The following is a 20,818-nucleotide window of genomic DNA, read 5'->3' as shown; positions in this document are numbered from 1 at the left end:
TAAGAATAATTTTTATTTGTAATCAATTAATCGTTTATCTTCAGATTTTATCGCCATAACTGCATAGCTATCAATGACACGTCGCAACAGCGCACACTTCGTAATACAACACTCGTTCAAATAAAAAAAAAACATCCTTCGTATTTCCATACCTTTGAATGTTCGTAAACCTATGCAAATAACCGGGAAAGCCTTAATTTACACACGCGAGCTTCAACCGAGTGAAAATACATCAGCCAAAGCAATAAATCAATATACAACGATGCATTACTTCACAACTTTCACAAAACTGAAGCTCACTGTCATAGAATATAATTTTTTTTTGTATATTTTTCATTTTTTTTCATTATTTTTTACCTATAACTTATTTAATACTTAAATCGATACGTGTGGCTTCAGATGTCATTGGTGGGAAAAGTCTTTGTATTTAAAACCCACACGTTTTTTAATATTTATCGAAGTGCAAATCGTGGAAATGTAAGATTTCTTCGTAAGCCGGAAATAAACACCATGGCACTGACAAAAGACAAACCGCTATAAATTATTTTGTCATTTTTTTTGGTGTTCCAAAGCTGTTTACAGCGTTTATTAAATAATGGCGATCCTTGGCGAATGAAAACCGTGCCTCACCTTTTGTGTAAAAATCTTTATTTTTAATAATTTTTAAATACATTAAAAAGCCCATTTCTTAATTTGATTATAAACTAAAATAGTAATTTAATTATGAATAGATGACGTCGAATCTAATTGGTAAGCCATTTAAACAAATGGGTTAAACTATTATAAATGCTTACTAATTGAAATAAAATATTTCATTTTACATTGAAGTTTTAACGTAACGATATCAAATGTTTATTTTTATGTTAGGGCTAATTAATGTATTCAAAATATCTTTTCTTTTTATTACGTGTTGTAGCTATTGTTAATTTAGGAAGAAAAATTCGTACTTAAAACCAAAAAGTAACAAAAAAATTATTTAATATGCCTTGCTAATTTAAAGGTATTTACATAAAATGAAACTAAAAAATAATTATAATGAAATACATATAGAAAAAAAAAACTAAAAGCTCCACTCTTGTGAACTTTATTCCATGTTTTACAGGTACAAGAAAAGGATAATTTAGAATTACAAAAAAAAATCTCGAAATGCTAAAATTAATATTTTGTAACAGAATGGCGGATGCGGAATACAAAATCATTCTCTAATACTTTACTAAAGGTGCCATACATTGTACGTCTGCGTTCGTGTATGGCGACCGTTATGCTGATCGGCTAAGGCTCCTAGCAATTCGTGTATGTCTGCCCTAAGTCTAGTTCAAGCCATTCTGATACAAAACTAAATGCTGGCTATTGTTCGATACAAAGTATGATGACGTCACCGTACTTTGTGCCTCAAAATAATTCCACATCACGGAAAATACACGAAGAGTTGTATGGATTTTATTATACAATAAAAAAAATAATTTCAAACACAAGAATCAGATCCATTTTCTTTGCTAAAGTCATAATGCAATAATTTTACTTCATAAATATTTTGTGACATGCCAAGACATTCACACCGATAAAAATATATATATACAAAATTTTTAACTTTTATAATTCAAAAGAATCTTATAGCTCAAAATAAACTTTATTCGCGTCCATTGTAATATGACTGAGTTCTGGTTGACGCTAGCTCTTCGTGTATGCTGCGTGTTGTAGAAAGTCCGTGTCGATAAAACTGGATTCTCAAACTGGGATTATACTAACAGACTATAGCAATTTTGATCTACATTTTTAATATGAAATATTCCGCAGAGAAGCGTCACGCGGCGCCTCCGCCCACCATACTATGGTGGTATGTCCATTCACCGGAGTGTTAAATAAAACCAACGTTTTAGCAAATGTACGCCGTTTAATGAGGTCTTTAGTGTCTTTGATACATAAGTTATAACATATATTTTGAAAAACTTCGCACTGTAGGGTCGCGCAATGAACATACCAGCATAATATTTAGGCTACGGGCAAGAACCTGCGCCACGCCCCCAACCCCGCCCCCGCCCCTGCACTCGCCACGCCCCTCTACAAACACTAAACCAACATTTTGTTACATAAGGGATTACAACATATTGCACTAAATTTACGTTATTAAAGGAAAAAAACTCTTACAAACATATATTTTTTGTCCATAATTATTGCTTTCAAATAATTCAGTATATTCATCTTTAAAATTTATGAGGAAACAGTACATATTCAAAGCTGTATTTTGAGGTTATAAAATATAAGGAAGTTAGAATAAAAGATACGGAATGCACGTCGATTGAGGATATTTACGCATGTTCTACGCTGTGGAGTAGCGAGGCGAGCGACCTGTTATAAACAATTCATTCAGGAAATAAGATATAAACACTACATTTTCATTAGAATAAAACGTGTTGAGGCGAGGGGCGGGGGCGGGGCGGGGCGTGGTCAGCCCAGGGCGGGGGCACGGTGCGGGCGGGGCGGGGGCGGAGCAGCAAGCGGACGGCGGAGCGCCCCGCCCGCACTCGAACCCCGCCCTTCACACTCGCCCATGATTGCGCCACCGCTGTAAACATAATGATTATTCATTTAATAAAAATTACATATGAAAAAAAGTAAGAACATAAGTAAACCTTTAATTCTTTCTATGATTAGCCTATATTTTCGACATCACAACAGGATAATATATGTTTTGATGATGCCTCTATGATTCCTCAATCTTATTTCGTCTAACACCCACTTTGAAAATCCCATAATTTGTTGTGCCCTATTTTTTGTCTGGAGTTTTATTAAACCTATATTCTTAACGAGACATTTATCCTCCTCTAGACCTCCAGTGCTCACAATGGGTTATCTATCTCTATAGAGACAATGCGTCTAAATTGGAACCTTTACTATTAATCGCATTGAATTCTATCTCCCTCTTCTCGAGGTCATATGGGGGTCATCACGAGTGTAAGAGAGAGAGCTATATGCAGTGTATGTTGTACTCACATTGCGAGCGCGCGCTGCCTACATGAAGTAATCCGGCGTCCGCCGCGTCACGTGCGGCTCGCCGCGCCGCGGGGCCGGGTCGAACTGCAGGCTGCAAACAAACATACATTAAGACTGAACAATGATATAAATTAAATATATATAAACACTATAATAGGTCATAACTTTAAATATCCATTATGGGACGAAAGTCGCCTTGATTAGATATCGATTGTAAATCGATTTCTTTGTGTCATCACTTTGCGCTGATAATCATTCCGAGTTTTATATTAAAAATACACATTTCACTTATTATGACTGTGACACATTTAAATAAATGTTTAAGATCGAGAGATATGTAAAAAAATTACTTACAATGAATACTTAAGCGCATCATCCAATTCCATAATGGCCGCTTGGTTACCACATCTGAAAATAATAATTGCGTTAACACTTAGAAGTCAAACATTATTCAGACAATACCTGGAATCTTGATTAATAAATATTAACTGCATAATGTACACGAGGAAAATCAAGATTCAACAAAAACAACGACCTTACCTTGAGTAAGATTTCAAACTTTAATTTATCGAACTCATTTTACAATCACGTGTTCTAATTGAAGATACTTTGCTTCAGCACTTTAAAGAATTACACGATATACTAATATTATAAATGCGAAAGTTTAAATGGATGGATGTTTGTTAGCGTTTGTAGCCTAAATGGCTGAACGGATTTTGATGAAATTTGGAATAGATGTAGAGGATAGTCTGGTAGAACACATAGACGGTCTCTTTTGTTTTTTTTAACATCACGCGGACGGAGTCGCGGGCGAATGCTAGTACAACATTGAAATCAGCATTGTTGAAACATTGAAATTGGCATTGGCATCAGCATAATTTAGAGTAAGAAAACTGCGGGTTACCACTAAATCTGAGTGCAGAAGAAAGCAGAATTTTGTGCAGAGTTAGTATTGGTTACCTGTAGCAGTAATTGGGCGCAGAGAATATGGTGACGACATTCCTATCGTGGCACCAGTTGTAGCCCTCCATGACGAGCTGGTGGGCGCGCGACACTAGCGTCAGCCCGTTGCTGTGGTTGAACGTCTCCGAGATGTCCTGCCCGAACGTGTAGCCCGCGCCACGCGGAGATATACCCCATCCACCTCTGGGATACATAAACACATCAATTTTAATAACATTTTATATATAAAAAAAAACAATCTTAATAGTATTATAAATGCGAAACTTTGGATGGATGTTTGTTAGAGTTTGTGGCTTAAACTGCTAAACGGATCTCGATGAAATGAACTAGAGTTCCGGACGAATGCTAGTATATTAATATTATAAAGAAGAAAGATTTGTGTTTTTGTATGTATTGTAATATCAATAGCTACTGAACCGATTTCAAAAATTCTTTCACCATTAAAATGCTATGTTATCAGTGAACATAGACTATACTTTTTTATTTCACGCGGGCGAAATCGAAAGGAGCAGCTGGTATTAAATTTAGCCTATTTTACTCGGAGTTAATATAGAGAGCGTATTACAATCAATTTTGAAATCGGTGCAGTTTTTAAACTTATTTCAGATGCAAAGGGAGGACAAGAAATTAGAAAAGCCACTATATACTATTATGCCATAAAAATGACCCCAGACAACATCTGTCTTATATAAAACAGTGCCATTTGTACACAGTGTATTCCGAAATAAACGAACGCTGCAGTACGAGGCAAAAGACTCAAATCGTGTCAAGGACTCGACTTAGAACCAGGTTTCAACTCAAGGATTCCCAAACGCTATTTCACTCGCAAAAACAAACGTTTAGTTGTTAAATTATAAATCGTATTTGTATTAGAATAGACTGTACTTCAGAGTATTGATGATTTCGTGTATTGAACGATCCATGTTTAAATGGTTTGTAATCAATGTAATGCACTCATTGCTTCAAGGATTTCGCCTTGAATGTATTATTTAAATAACATCGTTATGATAATGGACTGATCAATACAAATGTTATTGGCTTACGAACTAGTACTTATTATAACTAGCTGTTGTTCGCGACTTTGCCCGCGTCTTATTTTTAAGATTTTTAAGATAGTTAGAAAGATATCCTAAGTTACTCAGCGATAACGTAGCTTTTTATTGGTGTAAGAAATTTTAAAATCGGCCCAGTAGTTTTTGAGTTATTACAATACACACGAAAATCCAAAAATACAAATATTTCTTCGGCTGCATCAGCTTTTTCTATTAAAAGTATCTAAATCCGACTTCGTGACCGATTGTCGAAACATAGATCACGTTTGCATCTTTATTGCTTTTTGTTCATATCTTTCACTTAAGATAATCTATTCCTACTACAATGTTCTAATTAACGTTATACAATATATTAAACCATTAAAGTACTGGTCTTCCTTATTATTCACAACAAAAAACGCACCCATCTTTTAAATGTATACTACACGTGTGTACACGAATTTAACGTCAATTTTGGTAAAAACAACTCATTTTTATAATAACGTCTTGATATTTAAGCTTCATTATTTATTACTAAACAAAAATTTCCACTATTTATATGATTTTATGACTACGCAATCAATCTGTGGCAACCAAATTAAAAAGAAACCAATCTTCATTAAGAAACGCATTTTAAAAGGTTTGAAGTTTTATTTCTCTTTCATAAAAGGAAATATCAAAGACAAGATGTGTGGGTGATTTTTTTAATAGCGCTTGGGAACATGAACTATCGCGTGACTATGCAATAACTGTTTGCTCTATATCGTATTGTCGCAACATTAGTGTGGGTAGTCATAAACAATTTGTCTTTGACCTCTTACAAATGACCAAATGGAAAGTGTAAATCCATTGTGTACTGGGTTTATTTTCTTTTTAATGTCTCTTCACTTTCTAGAAGGATTTTATAAATTACGCCACACCCAGGTTAGTCTTTTTATGGGCGGAGCTATGCCACTCTCTTGAACCCTTAATGTGGGTACACCAGACATTTGTTGCTCTAGACTCTTTTCTAATCTTTGTTAAAATCAATATACATTTAACACAGATTAAAACTATTTTCAAATTTCTTAGTTATACGTCTTGTTTATATTTATTACATAGTCGTTGCTCACGACTTCGCACGCGTGAAATTGGAAATAAAAAAAAAATATTCTTAATTCACTGTATTACTCACTGATATTGTAGCTTTTAAATGGTAAAAGAATCTTTGACATCGGCCTAGTGGTTTTTGAGTTCTAGCAATACATACAAAAATACAAATCTTCCCTCTTTGAAACATTAGTATAGATTGGGCTATTAAGTTACAATACAATACAAATTAGTCCTTTTTTCGTATTAAACTACTTACAGTTAATTTGTATAGTTTTTTCGTAATTTAGCTGCACTAGGGTTGCTTATAGTGAATGGACTCACCTATCATCGGGGTCACTCCAGAGGAGGTCGCACATGGGTCCCTCATGCGGCACCTCCTGCACGCGGTCGAGTGCGCGGATGTGGTCGAGGGTGTCGATGGAGGGGCTGAGGCCGCCGTGAAGACAGAAGATCTGACCATCAACGAGCGCCGTCAGCGGCAGGAAGTCGAACAGGTCCGTGAAGTGTTTCCATACGGATGCGTTGCCGTATTTGCGGAGGCACTCGTCGTAGAAGCCGTACACTTGAGTGATCTGACGGGATTCGTGGTTACCGCGGAGGATTGTTATTCTCTCTCGATATCTGACCTGGAAACGAAAAAAAATATTATAAAAACAAAAACAATCGCTGAAGGGATAAAAACTTTTTTATAAAGATAATAGTCAACATCTTACGTCTATATTCACTTTCTCTTCTTAGCTCTAACCAATCGTTTGATGGCCATCAAATAACTATAAATGACTCTGAGTATAACAATATATCCCTAATCAAAGAACATAATAATATTCAGTCAAAACATGTCGATTTACTTGTAACGTTGATTGTTATTTTAATTATTTACATTTTACAGATCATGCCATTATAATGTAAAACCGTATTACAATTAAACAATCTTAATACGTTTTTATTGTTATAAAAATAAAGTTATCAATTATAATCAACCAGTAACATTGTGAGAACATTGACTTTTACCCCACTGCTGTCAACTCACTAAATGCAGGGGTTATTGACTTTAATGCTCCGAGTTAGACAAGAAAAAGGTTTTAGCAATACACAGAAATAACAATGGTATATAATTTTTATATCCAAATAATTAAACATCGCTTAACTTTCAAAATAAACAATTACTCGATATTTAGGCGACCAACCTTGTGTATAATTTTTTTTAAAATAGATTCCTAGACATATTTATAGTACAAATATATAAGTTCAAAACTAACGTTATTATTTAAACTACTAATTCCCAAGAGATGGCAATGAACTGTTTGTAACATTGTAAGCAGGTTGGTGCGTTGTTGGTTTAGCGTGCGTTATGAGTTTAAATACAGAACACTGTAAACAAACGACTAACCAAACTTTTTTTTAAAGTAAATGGATGAAATGTCCACCTGCCAGATATAAAAAAATATCGTTGATATAAACATTCATAGACAAGACTAAGACTGGCCACCTTTAACAAAAAAATAAACGTCCTAGTGTTTCTTTAAGACATTCAAACAGTTATTTGTCTAGTGTTGGTAACACGTCTTGTCCTGAATTGTCACTTAAAAATGGCAAATTAATAATTCAAACGGTAAATATAAACATTTAAAATGTTTTTTACACTTGACGACATAGAAATGCGCGCGTGCGCAACATTCGTGATATTTAAAGTAATATATTGTGCAAATCAAATTGTCACCTAATAACGGATGTACAAGTACATACATGAACAAATTTTATTTTTCCAACAATTTTATACCGTACAAGAAAATTTGAGTATAGAAAAATATATAACACAAAAATCCCACTGCCTCGTGTAAATTTAAACTTTATAAACCGTTTACCCTATTTCCTGTAAAAGATTTATAGCGTGGCGGTGATAGCGCGACTCATTTGTGAAAGTAAACTGTCTGATAAGCCGGTGTAAACAGTGACCAAACATTATCATTGATAATGATAAACGAACGCTTCGTCCTCACGTACGCTCAACAATTTATAATGCTACTAGCTTTCGCCCGCGACTCCGTCCGCGTGGCATTACAAAAAAAAAACAAAAGTGTGTAGCTTATGTGTTCTTCTAGACTATTCCCTACATTTGTACCAAATTTCATCGAAATCGGTTCAGCCGCTTAGGCTACAAACTCTAACAAACATCCATCCATCCATCTAAACTTTCGCATTTACATTAGCAAGAACAACCAGTTTCTTCTGTTTTACATGAGTGGTAAATAGCATTTTAGCATAAAAGAGACCCCGTTTTTCTTCATATTGGTGGAAAAAGACATGCAGAAAGTATTGCCCTGCGTTTTAAGCCCTATCTATATATACGTGAAATTTTGTGCTCACCTTGAGGGCGACGAGCAATGTGACAGTCTCGACGCTGTAGTAGCCGCGGTCCACGTAGTCACCCATGAACAGGTAGTTGGTGTCGGGCGATCGGCCGCCGATGCGGAACAGCTCCATCAGATCGTGGAACTGTCCGTGCACGTCGCCGCATACAGTCACTGGGCATTTTACTTCTTGCACATTTGATTCCTTCGTTAGGATCTCTTTCGCCTGCGAAACAAAAAACACATGGTTAAACTTAAAAAAAGACTACTATTAACTGTCGTCCGAAGTTAAAAAAAAAATACACAGTAGCCTTTATGTGCTTTCAATGTTCTATTAGAAGCGACAGTGATTTTTTTTTACTAAGATCTAGCTTTTTCTGGCTTCTCGATTGCGCCATGTACAAATTAAAACAGCTAACAAATGTAAGATTGGGATATACATGTAACTGCACGTTCTCCGCGTCATATGCTCATGTTTTATATGAGAAATCAATATTCATTACAATAAATAACATTCTTACTGTCGTTAGAAATATATCAGATTATATTTATGACATTAGTTACGTGAAATTTTGTTCGAAAACTACACTTCATTGTGTTGCATAACATAACAACTGGTAGGTTACCACCTTTGCCACCTTTGACTGCTTACCTAGTCGCTAATTCTTTGAGACAACCAAATACAATTACGTTCATATTATATTCAGTTTAATTCTTACCTATTCCAATGCCAAAACAACGCTAGTAATATAATTCGGAGCCGATATTTTATTACTAACGAAGGGTGGATTTCCACAATTGTATTAGTACATCTCTGTTCTATTAAAGAGAATGAAAGGGACAGCATCTATTTGACTGTAATACGAACAAATGACTGTCGTATAATCGTTAGTTCGTTTGTTTTGCTTCAACGTGTTTGGATCTGCTACCGGCAATTGTTTAGAACGTGTGATCGATTGTTTTGAGTTGACAAGAGAGAATAGAAATTACATTACCACTGGAATGAAGATCGGACACGGAATTAAGAACATTAGTTATTGTTCTGCTCATTAAATACTGCTAGAACTTCGACTGAATTAAAAAAAGTAATAAATATAGCCTATGTTACACAGTGATATACCAACTTTCTAATATTGTAAGAATTTTTGAAATCGGTGCAGTAGTTTTTTAGTTTATTAGTTACATACAAAAATGCAATCTTTAAATATAAAATAGCTAATATTGTCTGTACCCGCTGTATTAAACTAATCTATTCTAGGTTTAGTCTCAATAAATTCTTGAATCTCTATATTTTTAATGTGATAAGGGAAAGAAACTTTTTACCGGTTGAATTAATAACTAAAATAGCTTATAATATCGGATATATACAAGCTAGTATGAATAGAACATACATTATGAATATGAGATAAAATTAGCTGATATATCATGCAAAACGGACGGGAAGCAGGTCAGACGTTACAATAAAAGGAAAAGCTACTCTGCCTATAAATATTTCCAACACAACAGGACACCGTGCACTACGGTTTGCACATTCGCAAATGACATAACTCATAACACTATATTAACTACTAGCTGTTGCTCGCGTGAAATTAAAAAATAATAAAACATCATCTTTCTAACGGTGAAAGAATTTTTAAAATCGGCCCAGTAGTTTTTGAGTTATTTCAATACATACAACAATACAAATCTTACCTCTTTATAATATTAGTATTAACTATTAGAGACAAAGAATAAAATTTACAACCCACTTCGAGAGAATATACAGCATATATACACCCTTTCATTCTCTTTAACAAAACAGAAACCAACATTTATTAATACAAAGTAGTCGAATTCTGTATTAGTAGAATTTACCTATGTTGCTTTGACAAATGCTTGAACATTTAATGACATTTCATTGATTAGTTATTAAATAGTAAATTAACGTTCCTTTCATATGAACGATGTAAATACTGAATGCCATATTTCTTACTAATATTATAAATGCGAAAGTTTAGATGGATAGATGGATATTAGTTAGAGATTGTAGAGTAAACAGCAGAACGGATCTCGATACATTTTTTTTTAAATCCACGCGGACGGAGTTGCGGGCGAAAGCTAGTTTTAATTAAGGTTTAGATATATAGAAGTAAAAAAGTTTAAACTAATTAACTACAAAAGACTACTTTTACCTTCGGAGCAGTTAGTAAGTGAAAATCATGTTTTTAAAGTATCTTTATGTATGATGTAATAAACACTACTTAGGCTAATCGTAAATGTATTTTTTAAGTGAAACATAATTGTAATGGACAGTTTTCACATCATTATAACTCTATACAATGTAGCACAATATAAACAAAAACGAAAGTATGGAAGCGCTGTTTTGTCTACGCATTAAAGATACGTTTATCCATTTATTGTATAACGACTTTTCTACGCTTAAAAAAAGAAAAAGATTCTGCATGTACAATAAAAAAGGGTAAACGATTTAATTTTAAATTAATTCTATAGTCTCCTCTAGTCCTTGATTCTGTTACATTAAAGTTACACAAGAATTTTAATAGACTATTGTAAATTTACCTTTTCATCGTGACATCTCATGACAAAAAATAATCAAGATTATGTGGGAATTAAGAGGGCTTAAGAAAATTTGCTGTTCACTGATCCCAATTAGGATAAAAATGTGTTATGTACTAGCTTTCACCCACAAATCCGTTCGTTTAGAAATTTTGAAAAATAGTCAGTAGCCTATGCGTTCTTCCAGACTATCCTCTTCATCTGTGAAAAATTATCAAGATCTATTCAGCAGTTTAGGCTACAAACTCTAACAAACATCCATCCATCCAAACTTTCACATTTATAATATTAGTATGATAGTAAGAAGTAAGATGGTAATCATTTAGCTAGACCCAACCAATAACGTGTGTGACGCACGTGGACCGCGCTGTGTGGGGCGCCTCAATGCTAAACATTCGCCAATATTTAAAGCGAGTACACGACTTTGACTAAATAATCACACAACAGATATGCGATTGTCGATTGCTTCACAGAAAATTCAACAACTAAAAATCGACTAGTGTGCGCACCATCATAAGTTCATAGGAATCAAAACGAGACTAAACAGTTATGCGAGTTTAGTTTCAGATGTGCGCTCGCTCTTAGTGTGTACATTTCACAATTTTTAAAATATCGATTCTTAACTACATTCGACTTCTTCGAAGGACGTTGTATCTTGTCTTTATAAAAAATTTTGGGCATTACTAACAAGCAGTGGCATAATAAAATACTTCAAACTACAATATATGGCAAAATAAATTGACAATTGAAACACTTTTGGATATTCAAGACACTAGAATAAGCAAAAGTAGCAACGTTCTTGACATAAAACACGAAAGAGGCAAAACTTGCTTAAGCTTGGTGCACACAAGAATTTGAGGAAAGTTTGCAATATAAGATCGAGGTAACAAATAAAAATATTATAACTCATGCAATATCCACAAAAATAGTAAAATTAAGAAAGAAAAGTTCGATTTTCACTAATAATAATGTTTTTTTTTTCATTTACTTCACATTCATACAATAATCTGTATTGATATTATAAAGAGGAAAGATTTGTAGTTTTGTATGTATTGAAATAACTCTAAAACTACTGGGCCGATTTTTAATGAGATGATTATTAATGAGTAACAAAGGCTATACTCTTTATTATTTTTTAAAGTCACGCGGGCGAAGTCACGAGCAACAGCTAGTGACGAAATATTTTAGTGTCCAATTTTTCCATTCAGGAAACTTGACTTTGTATGTAAATAGACAAATCGTGCCACGAATTTTACTTAAAACAGGAAATACGTTACTGACATTAAAAAATCGACACTCCAATAAAATAAAAGTAAAAACAAACTGACAGTAATTAACCTTATGTTAATGCAATAAAGTGCACATTATCAAGAATTAATGCATATGCTGAACGTGAGTGATAAACTAGCATTTGTTTTTTTTTATTATCTAGTGCTTTGGCGAACAATTTAGCAATAGTAGAAAAAATATACACGTAGGGTTACACAGTTCATCACAAAAAACTAACTCTCGCTTTCTTTAAAATACAGAGGTAACTTAAATGAACCCAATGGGATTTTTTCCCATTGTGGCAATTGATTGTTAGGCCGATCGGTCCCAATGGGAATCGAGATGACAATTTTATATTTTGTACGAGTGCTTCAAGAATGGTAAACCATATTTGATATTTTTTTTATTACCAAACTAGCTGGTGCCCGCGACTTCGTAGACACAATTTTTTTTTTAATTCTGTCTTTCTGTCAGCTATCCTTCAGTGAAAGTCCGGTCGAAATCGGCCCAGCCGTTTCTAAGATTCCCCGGAACAAACGTGGCTTGAGGACAGACAGACAGACAAAACAATTGAAATGATTGTTTTCGTTATCAGCAACATAAATACATCATCTTCCCGAAATCTGGAATTTTTCTTTTGCTATTTGAAACAGAAAATCTAATTTTATTATATCTATAGTTAAATAAATAAATTAGGTTTAGTATAATCAATATTGCCCCTTAGTTGATGCCTTCGTTAAAAGGTACATCAAAAAAGCTGACAGGAATAAAATCCAAGACTGGTTTCAACCCTTCCAAGAATCGTTATGGCGTAAGCGCGTTTCTCCATTGTCCTACATGAATAGCGGTGGAGTAGAAAACCCTAGGTATTATGTCGTATGATTTTTCGGGACATAGTACAAAAAACGATAAATCGCCATTTTACAGGAAAAAGTTATTAATCAGTTGCCAGTCTGATCAGAATTGTTGATAACTAGCTGTTACTCGTGACTTCGTCCGCGTGAAATTAAAAAATAATAAATAATAGCCTATGTTACTCACTGATAACGTAGCTTTTTAATGGTGAAGATTTTTTTGTAATTGACTCAGTAGTTTTTGAAGTATTTCAAAACATATAAAAAAATCCTATTCATAACATCAGTATAGATAATTATAGATTAATAATGAAATCAACTGTTCAGTTGTTTGATCAACTAAATGAAAAGACCACAAGAATAAAAATATGAAACCAAAAACATAAAATTTCCCTTTCATACAAACAGGTCTGTAAAAAATAGACTCGGAGGGACAGGTAACAGGTACGTCGACAAAAAAAAACAATGTGCATAACATAAATAGTGAACGGATTCAACTGTACTCTGTAAACGCTTTTACGTTCCCAGACTCCGTAGAGATGAAAATACAAATGGCGGTGCAATATGGTGGACAAAAAGCGCGCTAAAAGGAGATGAAGAAATAAATCTTACTAATTGCATTTTTAATTTCATTTGTCATTCATTAGATTGCTATAAAAAATTAAAAGCCTTTCCATTTTTACTGTTTAGTTAATACAGATAAAATTTATTCTAAATATTAGACTTACGATATCAAATATGAATGACATAGATGATCCTATAATCAAGCCTGTGCCACAGAGGGACAGATAGATATTACCGATTCCTATTTTAAATGTACTAATTTGTTAAAATATAAATTAACTACATACACCACGTATTTCAATTTGTTAGTGTGAATATTCAGGACAGTTTTGCGTAAACACATCCTGTGAGATAATTCTTTGTGTCTGTCATTTATTATAATGATACAGATGCATAACATATTTCATAATTAAAACAGCACTATTATTTTTTTAAAAGTAACAACCCCGATTGTTTTTTCTCTTTAAGAAAACCTAAAACCGTCATTATTTCTTACAAATGTTATAAACTGTAACACTTTAAGAGGAGAAATGCGTTTGTGAAATTTTCGCGCATAACAATTTAGCTGCAATGAACCGTAGTGTTGAAAAATCTCGCAGCTCCGCGAGAAAAACCGGGGGTGGGGGACATCAATGAACTTGTTCAAGATACTTTGTACCCTATTTATGTAACCGTGTTCCCGACCAACAAAACACTTGTACAAAAACAATGTAGTTTCTCTAATACTCTTAAAAATAAAAAGGCATTAGATAAAATCGTCGGAAATAGATCCGCCCTAAATTATTACGGTAGAATAAATATATAACGTTAATTTTACGGGCATTGTACGATCAAAAACTAACAAATTAGGCGTAAAATGTAAACAAACCACCCGGTGAGGTTAAAGAAATAATACACCCATCGGAATTCTATCTTAAAATCACCCAGATCTTACGCAAGGCGGGGTTTTTAACCCGACCGCTGCTGTGTAAAAATTCATAGACTTTCGCCAGAGATATCCGTACGCAAAATCGATTTATTAGTAATCGATTAGATAACTCGGGGTAATACAATTCACCACACCAATTTACGTAGAATTAATTGCTTTATTAAACTCATCTTTCATGTAAATTATATTGAAAACGTAAAAAGATGTTGCTTTCGTCACCATTGCAGGAAATTAAATAAAAATATGCTGCAAATATCTGATTCTAAACATTCTACTAAATTTTAAAGTGCTTCTAATGACCCTAAAGTATCGTTAATCTTTTATTATATGTCCTTACATGTTACCATTTGGTGACTGTCTTAATGTAAACATTGTCCTTAAAAAAATAAACTTTATATAAATACATTTGAATTGAAAAGTCAATAGTCAGTATATACAAGTATAGTATAGTGACCTTGGCGCCGGCGCAAGTTAAATCGATAAATTTCTAGTGACCAGTTCGACTTGTTTGCTCTGCATCAAAGATGTTCAACGTCAATTTGCCAAACATCTTGCTTTTGATTTTCAAAATTTATTTCTTTCTTTTTGTCTTAGTTGTAAATGTTTTCAGTTGTTCACATTCATATCAGACATGTTGAAAAGCCCATAGATATGTATAAACAGATAGGAGATTTTTCTATGACAGCTTTTGCTTCATTCCAACTTAATGTGCATGTTGATTTAAAGGACAGTAACCTATCACTATTTCTAGTTTATATTTCACCACTACCAACCACAACGATTAGCACCAAAATTGCAAAAATCATAGACACAAAATACCACAGTTTGTAGCCTGTCCATTTAGAGGTCATTGTAAAAAATCACAGAAAGTAAACAACTATCAAAATCACTTCAGAGAATATGTGGCAACAACTTCAGAGAATGTTTAGATTTGTACAGAAACACTGTTTTTATAAAATTTCACAGCCAAAATGAATACTATGATTATCAATAACTTGTTTTGATAGTAATCAATTCTATATTGATCATTCTTTTAGTTTTAAAATGTCAAATAATAACAAGTAGTAAGAACTTAGATATATAGATTAAAACATATTCTATACTAACATAGTTTGTGAATTCAGGATTCTTGTATACAAGTATTCCGTTAAATATTACTTAAAAATATAGTATAACATGTATTTTGATACAAGTTTACATAACAATCAGTGCATGAACATAATGACCTAATCAATGTAAACCACTTTACTTACATTTTGAAGGCAAGTACAAAATTTACATATATTTAAAACAATAACTATACTTAGGTCTGTGACCTAGAGGAGGTAGGGTTCGCAAAAAGTGCACGCAAAATAGTAAAGTTACTACTGTCCACAGACCTGACTATAGTATAGCGTCTGCTACCTACCTTTAAGTATTCTGTCTTTATTATAACATTTTTTTAATGATACCCAGTTAAAGCCGAAGTATGTAAGTTGCCACTAAATAAAAGAAGTTGCATAGAATTATATTCCAATCATAATTAAATATAATTCTATGCAACGAATTTGATGTTTTTCACTTTGCTTATCCCAATATTTGATGGATTGTGTGTAAACATCATGTATTTTACACCATAGGACACAAGCAATACTATAGACAACCAAAATCACCAAAAAAAAAGTAAATGTAGTACAGGATTGTTGCTTAAAGTCAGTATTTAATCAGTTTTGAATGGGTACATGCTTCTCATTTACTTTAACTGGTTTTATGATAATAACATTAATTCTAGACATAACAATAACAACTAGTTGTTATTGTTACTCAAAAATTAGTAATCATAAACAATACAATACAACAATATAAACTTTAAGGTTTTAGTATACCCAAATATGACATTATAAACAAATTTATATATTATCTGCTTGATAAATACACAAAGTAGGTGTTTTATCCAAAACATTAACATGTATGAGTCATAATAGTTTTTATCATGCTTGATGAGTTAATAAGACAAAAAGGTTATTTCCAGTTTAGATCCAATTGAAAAAATAACAAAACTGTATTCAATATCACATTATATAGTTATGGCGATTTTTTTTTGTTTTAATTACTAATTTCCGTACCTGATCTAAAAATATCCGTTGGTCAATTAAAAGGTATTAGGCAGTATTGTCAAAATATTGCTTTTTTATATAATGGAATGCAGTAATCGATGTGACGCCGGCATATAATAGCTCACTACTACCCTCGAAGAGTAATGATTACGGTGCGACCGACCAGCTTCGTCTACTAACCACTACATACGCGTTCTCGATTCTCTACTATGTAGGTATAATGAATCACACAACATAGGCATAACTAGACATCAACCTATCGGATATTACATACTTCCTAACTAAATCGAAAAGTAAACTATTAACATAAATGAAACGTGAATGTAAAGTTTCCTTACCTTATCGCATAGGGTTTTCACTTGATTTTCTGTCAACTGCTTGCATTCATTTAGTTGTTCAATCCATTGATCTAATTCTTTTAATGACGCCTTGTCCTCCATACTTTCAGTCTGTGAAATTAACGTACGAGACGTTAACTTAGATTGGTAATGGTTTTAACTTTTTAACGTACACAAAACCATGCGAATTTTGTAATTTTCACTGCGCCCAGAAATACTGACTTGAGCAGACACAAAATGGCGTAGGTACCACTTGCGTGACGTCAATTTGATTCAAAAGAACGACGTCCCCCAGCGGAAATCACAGGTACTACAAGCTGATGCCATTCAAACTTGTATTAATTTTAAATAAATTATTATTGTTTTCTTTGATATTGTTTGATTTAAAAGCACAGCTATATAAAGGAATTATTTAAATATAAATAATAAGAGTTTGATGAAGGTAATAATGCATTCCGTTTGTGAGTACGGATGCGTTCAAGATAAATTTTGATCTGAGCGGACGGGTTCAAGTAAATAGGTAAAATGACAGTTTAAAAAACATGTCTGCGCTTTTGATTTAAATAACGGTTTTATAAAAGCTTTACAAAACAATGTTAATAAGATTAAATATTTTAGACGTAGTTAAAAACTTACTTTTAAAATAAGCGATGGAGAAATTTTAGTTTTTCCTAAGAGATGTGTATCAACGTGTAAATCCATTACGATAATTGTGTATTTTAATGAAAAATATAGTACAATGACCACAAAAATAATATGTTAATAAAATGAACTGTAAATTACTTTATTAGTAACCATTTTATACTTATTGCAATTTAAATTGTAATCACAATGTGCGAAAACGTCAACACTATAAAGCGATTTAATTAGGTGCGTTCTAAAACGTTTAAAACATACCGTGAAAATGTTTGAAAACAATTAGATAAAATTGGAATAAAAACTATTTACATTTATTACATTTATAATAAAATCTAAAATCGCATATAACTCGAAAAACGGATTAAATTTATAAGGATGTATTGGAATAGCAAAATTGAAAAATATACTTGATTATGAAGTTTGCTAAGGTCTATAAAGTAATTAAAATACCTAGTGTTTTATTTTTCGGGAAACGGAAAATTCGTTAAGGGGGCTCAATAATAGGAAAATTTATTCAGAAACATGGTATAAAGAAGAAATATAGATTATGGCAACACATCAGTGTCATATATTTCCGATTTCAAGAGGCCATTTCCTTTTCTTTTGCGACTTGGTGTGTGAAGTTGTTGGTTGATCGTTCTTGGTGAAACATGACGGAAACCCTCAAACTTAGAGGCACCCTTTGTGGTCACAATGGCTGGGTTACGCAAATTGCGACAAACCCAAAATACCCAGATATGATTTTATCATCCTCACGAGGTAAGCTATCAACATGTATCATTTAACTTTCTTCAATCTAAAATAATCACATGAAACATATGATTGTTGTAAAGTATGAACTATTATAACACATCCAAAAAGGTTAAGGAGTATAGTTTGTGTTATATTTCTTTATTTAATTCAATGATGACTAAAATCTTTGCCACGTGAAGCCTGATCGGCAAGCGGATATGGGGCTGAAAATGTCAACACTAATTAGTCTTCATTCTTGTTGCACCGTGGCGCTAATTACTTTTCTTTGTTTTAGACAAAACTCTTATCGTTTGGAAATTGACAAGAGACGAAACTAATTACGGCGTCCCTCAGAAGCGTCTGTACGGACACTCTCACTTTATCTCCGACGTCGTATTATCCAGCGATGGAAACTATGCTCTTTCCGGTTCATGGGACAAAACTCTTCGTTTGTGGGATCTCGCTGCCGGCAAGACCACCAGGCGTTTCGAAGACCATACAAAGGTGTGACAGAACTTATAATTTGGTTAGGGTTAGGTGCCTATATAGGCAAGTGCTAGCGCCTATACGAGGCAGAAGACCTAGTGTTTGTGCCTTTGCGAGGCAGAAGATTGTAGAGCTAAGTGGCATGCACCAGGGCCATCCCTTGTAAGTAGTCATGTCAGCTCTTAAAAGTAACTTTCCATACAAGTATTTATAAATTACTAACCAATAAACACTATAAATCTTTTAATTATTTGTTATTAGAGAACCCTGTTAACAGTTTTCTCTGATTTAGGATGTCCTCTCAGTGGCCTTCTCCGTAGACAACAGACAAATTGTGTCTGGGTCTCGGGACAAGACAATCAAGCTGTGGAACACATTGGCGGAGTGCAAGTACACCATTCAAGATGATGGCCACACTGACTGGGTGTCATGTGTCCGCTTCTCACCGAACCATGCCAACCCCATCATTGTGTCTGCGGGCTGGGACCGCACTGTGAAGGTGAGAAAATAGATTTAGTAACTAAATTTTGAATTTTAACTATCATTGGAAAAGCATCTGAGTTAAATGCAGAATTAAGGATTTCATGTTTGCTTGTTTGAATATCCATAATGAATGATTGTTGGTTTCAAAAATCTTAAATAGCTAGACTGATTTTGATGCGACATGAGAATAGCTGATGTATATGGGAATATTATAGACAGAATTATGGACAAATCTATTTTAACATACTTGATTTTATTAAACATGTTCATTTATATTGTTCAGGTTTGGCATTTGACCAACTGCAAGCTGAAGATCAACCATCTCGGCCACTCTGGATACCTCAACACTGTGACTGTCTCACCCGACGGTTCACTCTGTGCATCCGGTGGCAAGGACATGAAGGCCATGCTGTGGGACCTCAATGACGGCAAGCACTTGCACACCCTCGACCACAATGACATCATCACAGCACTTTGCTTCTCACCCAACAGATACTGGCTCTGTGCTGCCTTTGGGCCATCTATAAAGATCTGGGTAAATATTTAATCCACTATTTATACCTGCTGTTTATGCCTAAAATCTTTAAGGCAATATAAAATAATTATATTGTTTCAATTTTGAATATTAAAATGACAAATATCTTCCAGGACTTGGAAAGCAAGGAGATGGTTGAAGAACTCAGACCAGAAATCATCAACCAAGCACAGAATGCCAAGGCTGATCCCCCACAGTGTCTGTCTTTAGCCTGGTCTACTGATGGACAGACTTTGTTTGCGGGATACTCTGACAACATCATCCGAGTCTGGCAGGTGTCCGTCTCAGCGCGATAAGGATGAAACTGATTTCATTTATTTTTGTACATCCGAAAATATTTCTTTTCAATGACTGAGGTGTAAGAATAAATGGAGTTGACTTCATAAATAATTCAGTGTTTTTTTTATGATCTCTAGATGAACTTAAGTCTATTGTATGTTCCATGTATTTTTGTACATTGCTGTATAGCTTTTATTATGTAAATAAAGTAATTTTAATTTCAATAGAAGCCATTATTCTCTAACATTCAGAGACCCCTTTGTAATGAAATTAAAAGATGTTCAGAATGTTAGCTTAACAGTAAGTAGTTTGCGTGAAAATGCTAATTAATTCGAAAATAAATGTATCGATATCCTTTATAAGGAAAAGGGACATAAGGGGTGGGTGAAGTCTGTGCCTAGAGGTTCTACAAAAATCTGATTTTCATTTAAGTTTCTTGAAGCCAATCTTATTGGCATAAGGAGGATGATAGACGTAGAACGTAAATTACAAAATAGATGCCTGCTGTCCATTTGCTTATTTAAATGACTGCCACCATGGTGTTATTGCATCCATGACAAAACTGCCTGCATTACAGGATATTACGAAATCTAGTAACTTTTATACTCTTATGAGGAAAGGTTATCAA

General features: G+C 33.7%; 2 protein-coding genes across 3 annotated transcripts; one reads left to right on the top strand and one right to left on the bottom strand.

Annotated features, from left to right (window-relative positions):
* Window positions 1-336: 336 nt before the first annotated feature.
* Window positions 337-17,778, bottom strand: LOC106105147 (serine/threonine-protein phosphatase 2A catalytic subunit beta isoform). 2 transcript variants are annotated; one of them, XM_013285378.1, is made up of 8 exons: window positions 17,673-17,778; window positions 17,037-17,147; window positions 8,448-8,657; window positions 6,402-6,706; window positions 3,955-4,140; window positions 3,349-3,402; window positions 2,995-3,085; window positions 337-2,566 (listed from the first exon to the last, which is right to left on the bottom strand). In XM_013285378.1, the coding sequence occupies exons 1-7, from the start codon at window positions 17,736-17,738 to the stop codon at window positions 3,013-3,015; spliced, it is 1,005 nt and encodes a 334-aa protein (XP_013140832.1). In that variant the 5' UTR covers window positions 17,739-17,778; the 3' UTR covers window positions 337-2,566; window positions 2,995-3,012. The 2 variants fall into 2 exon arrangements, with proteins under 2 accessions (XP_013140832.1, XP_013140833.1); XM_013285379.1 differs by lacking the exon at window positions 17,673-17,778 and adding an exon at window positions 17,259-17,343.
* Window positions 17,779-18,253: 475 nt separating this feature from the next.
* LOC106105148 (guanine nucleotide-binding protein subunit beta-like protein) lies at window positions 18,254-20,301 on the top strand. Its single transcript, XM_013285380.1, has 5 exons — window positions 18,254-18,434; window positions 18,703-18,911; window positions 19,186-19,392; window positions 19,660-19,911; window positions 20,025-20,301. The coding sequence occupies exons 1-5, from the start codon at window positions 18,326-18,328 to the stop codon at window positions 20,205-20,207; spliced, it is 960 nt and encodes a 319-aa protein (XP_013140834.1). The 5' UTR covers window positions 18,254-18,325; the 3' UTR covers window positions 20,208-20,301.
* The last annotated feature ends 517 nt before the right edge of the window (window positions 20,302-20,818 follow it).

The sequence above is a fragment of the Papilio polytes genome, unplaced genomic scaffold, assembly GCF_000836215.1.
Source record: "Papilio polytes unplaced genomic scaffold, Ppol_1.0 DF823177.1, whole genome shotgun sequence".
Lineage (NCBI taxonomy): Eukaryota > Metazoa > Arthropoda > Insecta > Lepidoptera > Papilionidae > Papilio > Papilio polytes.
The sequence above is the reverse complement of the archived record's forward strand: the minus strand, read 5'-3'. Positions and strand labels throughout refer to the sequence as shown.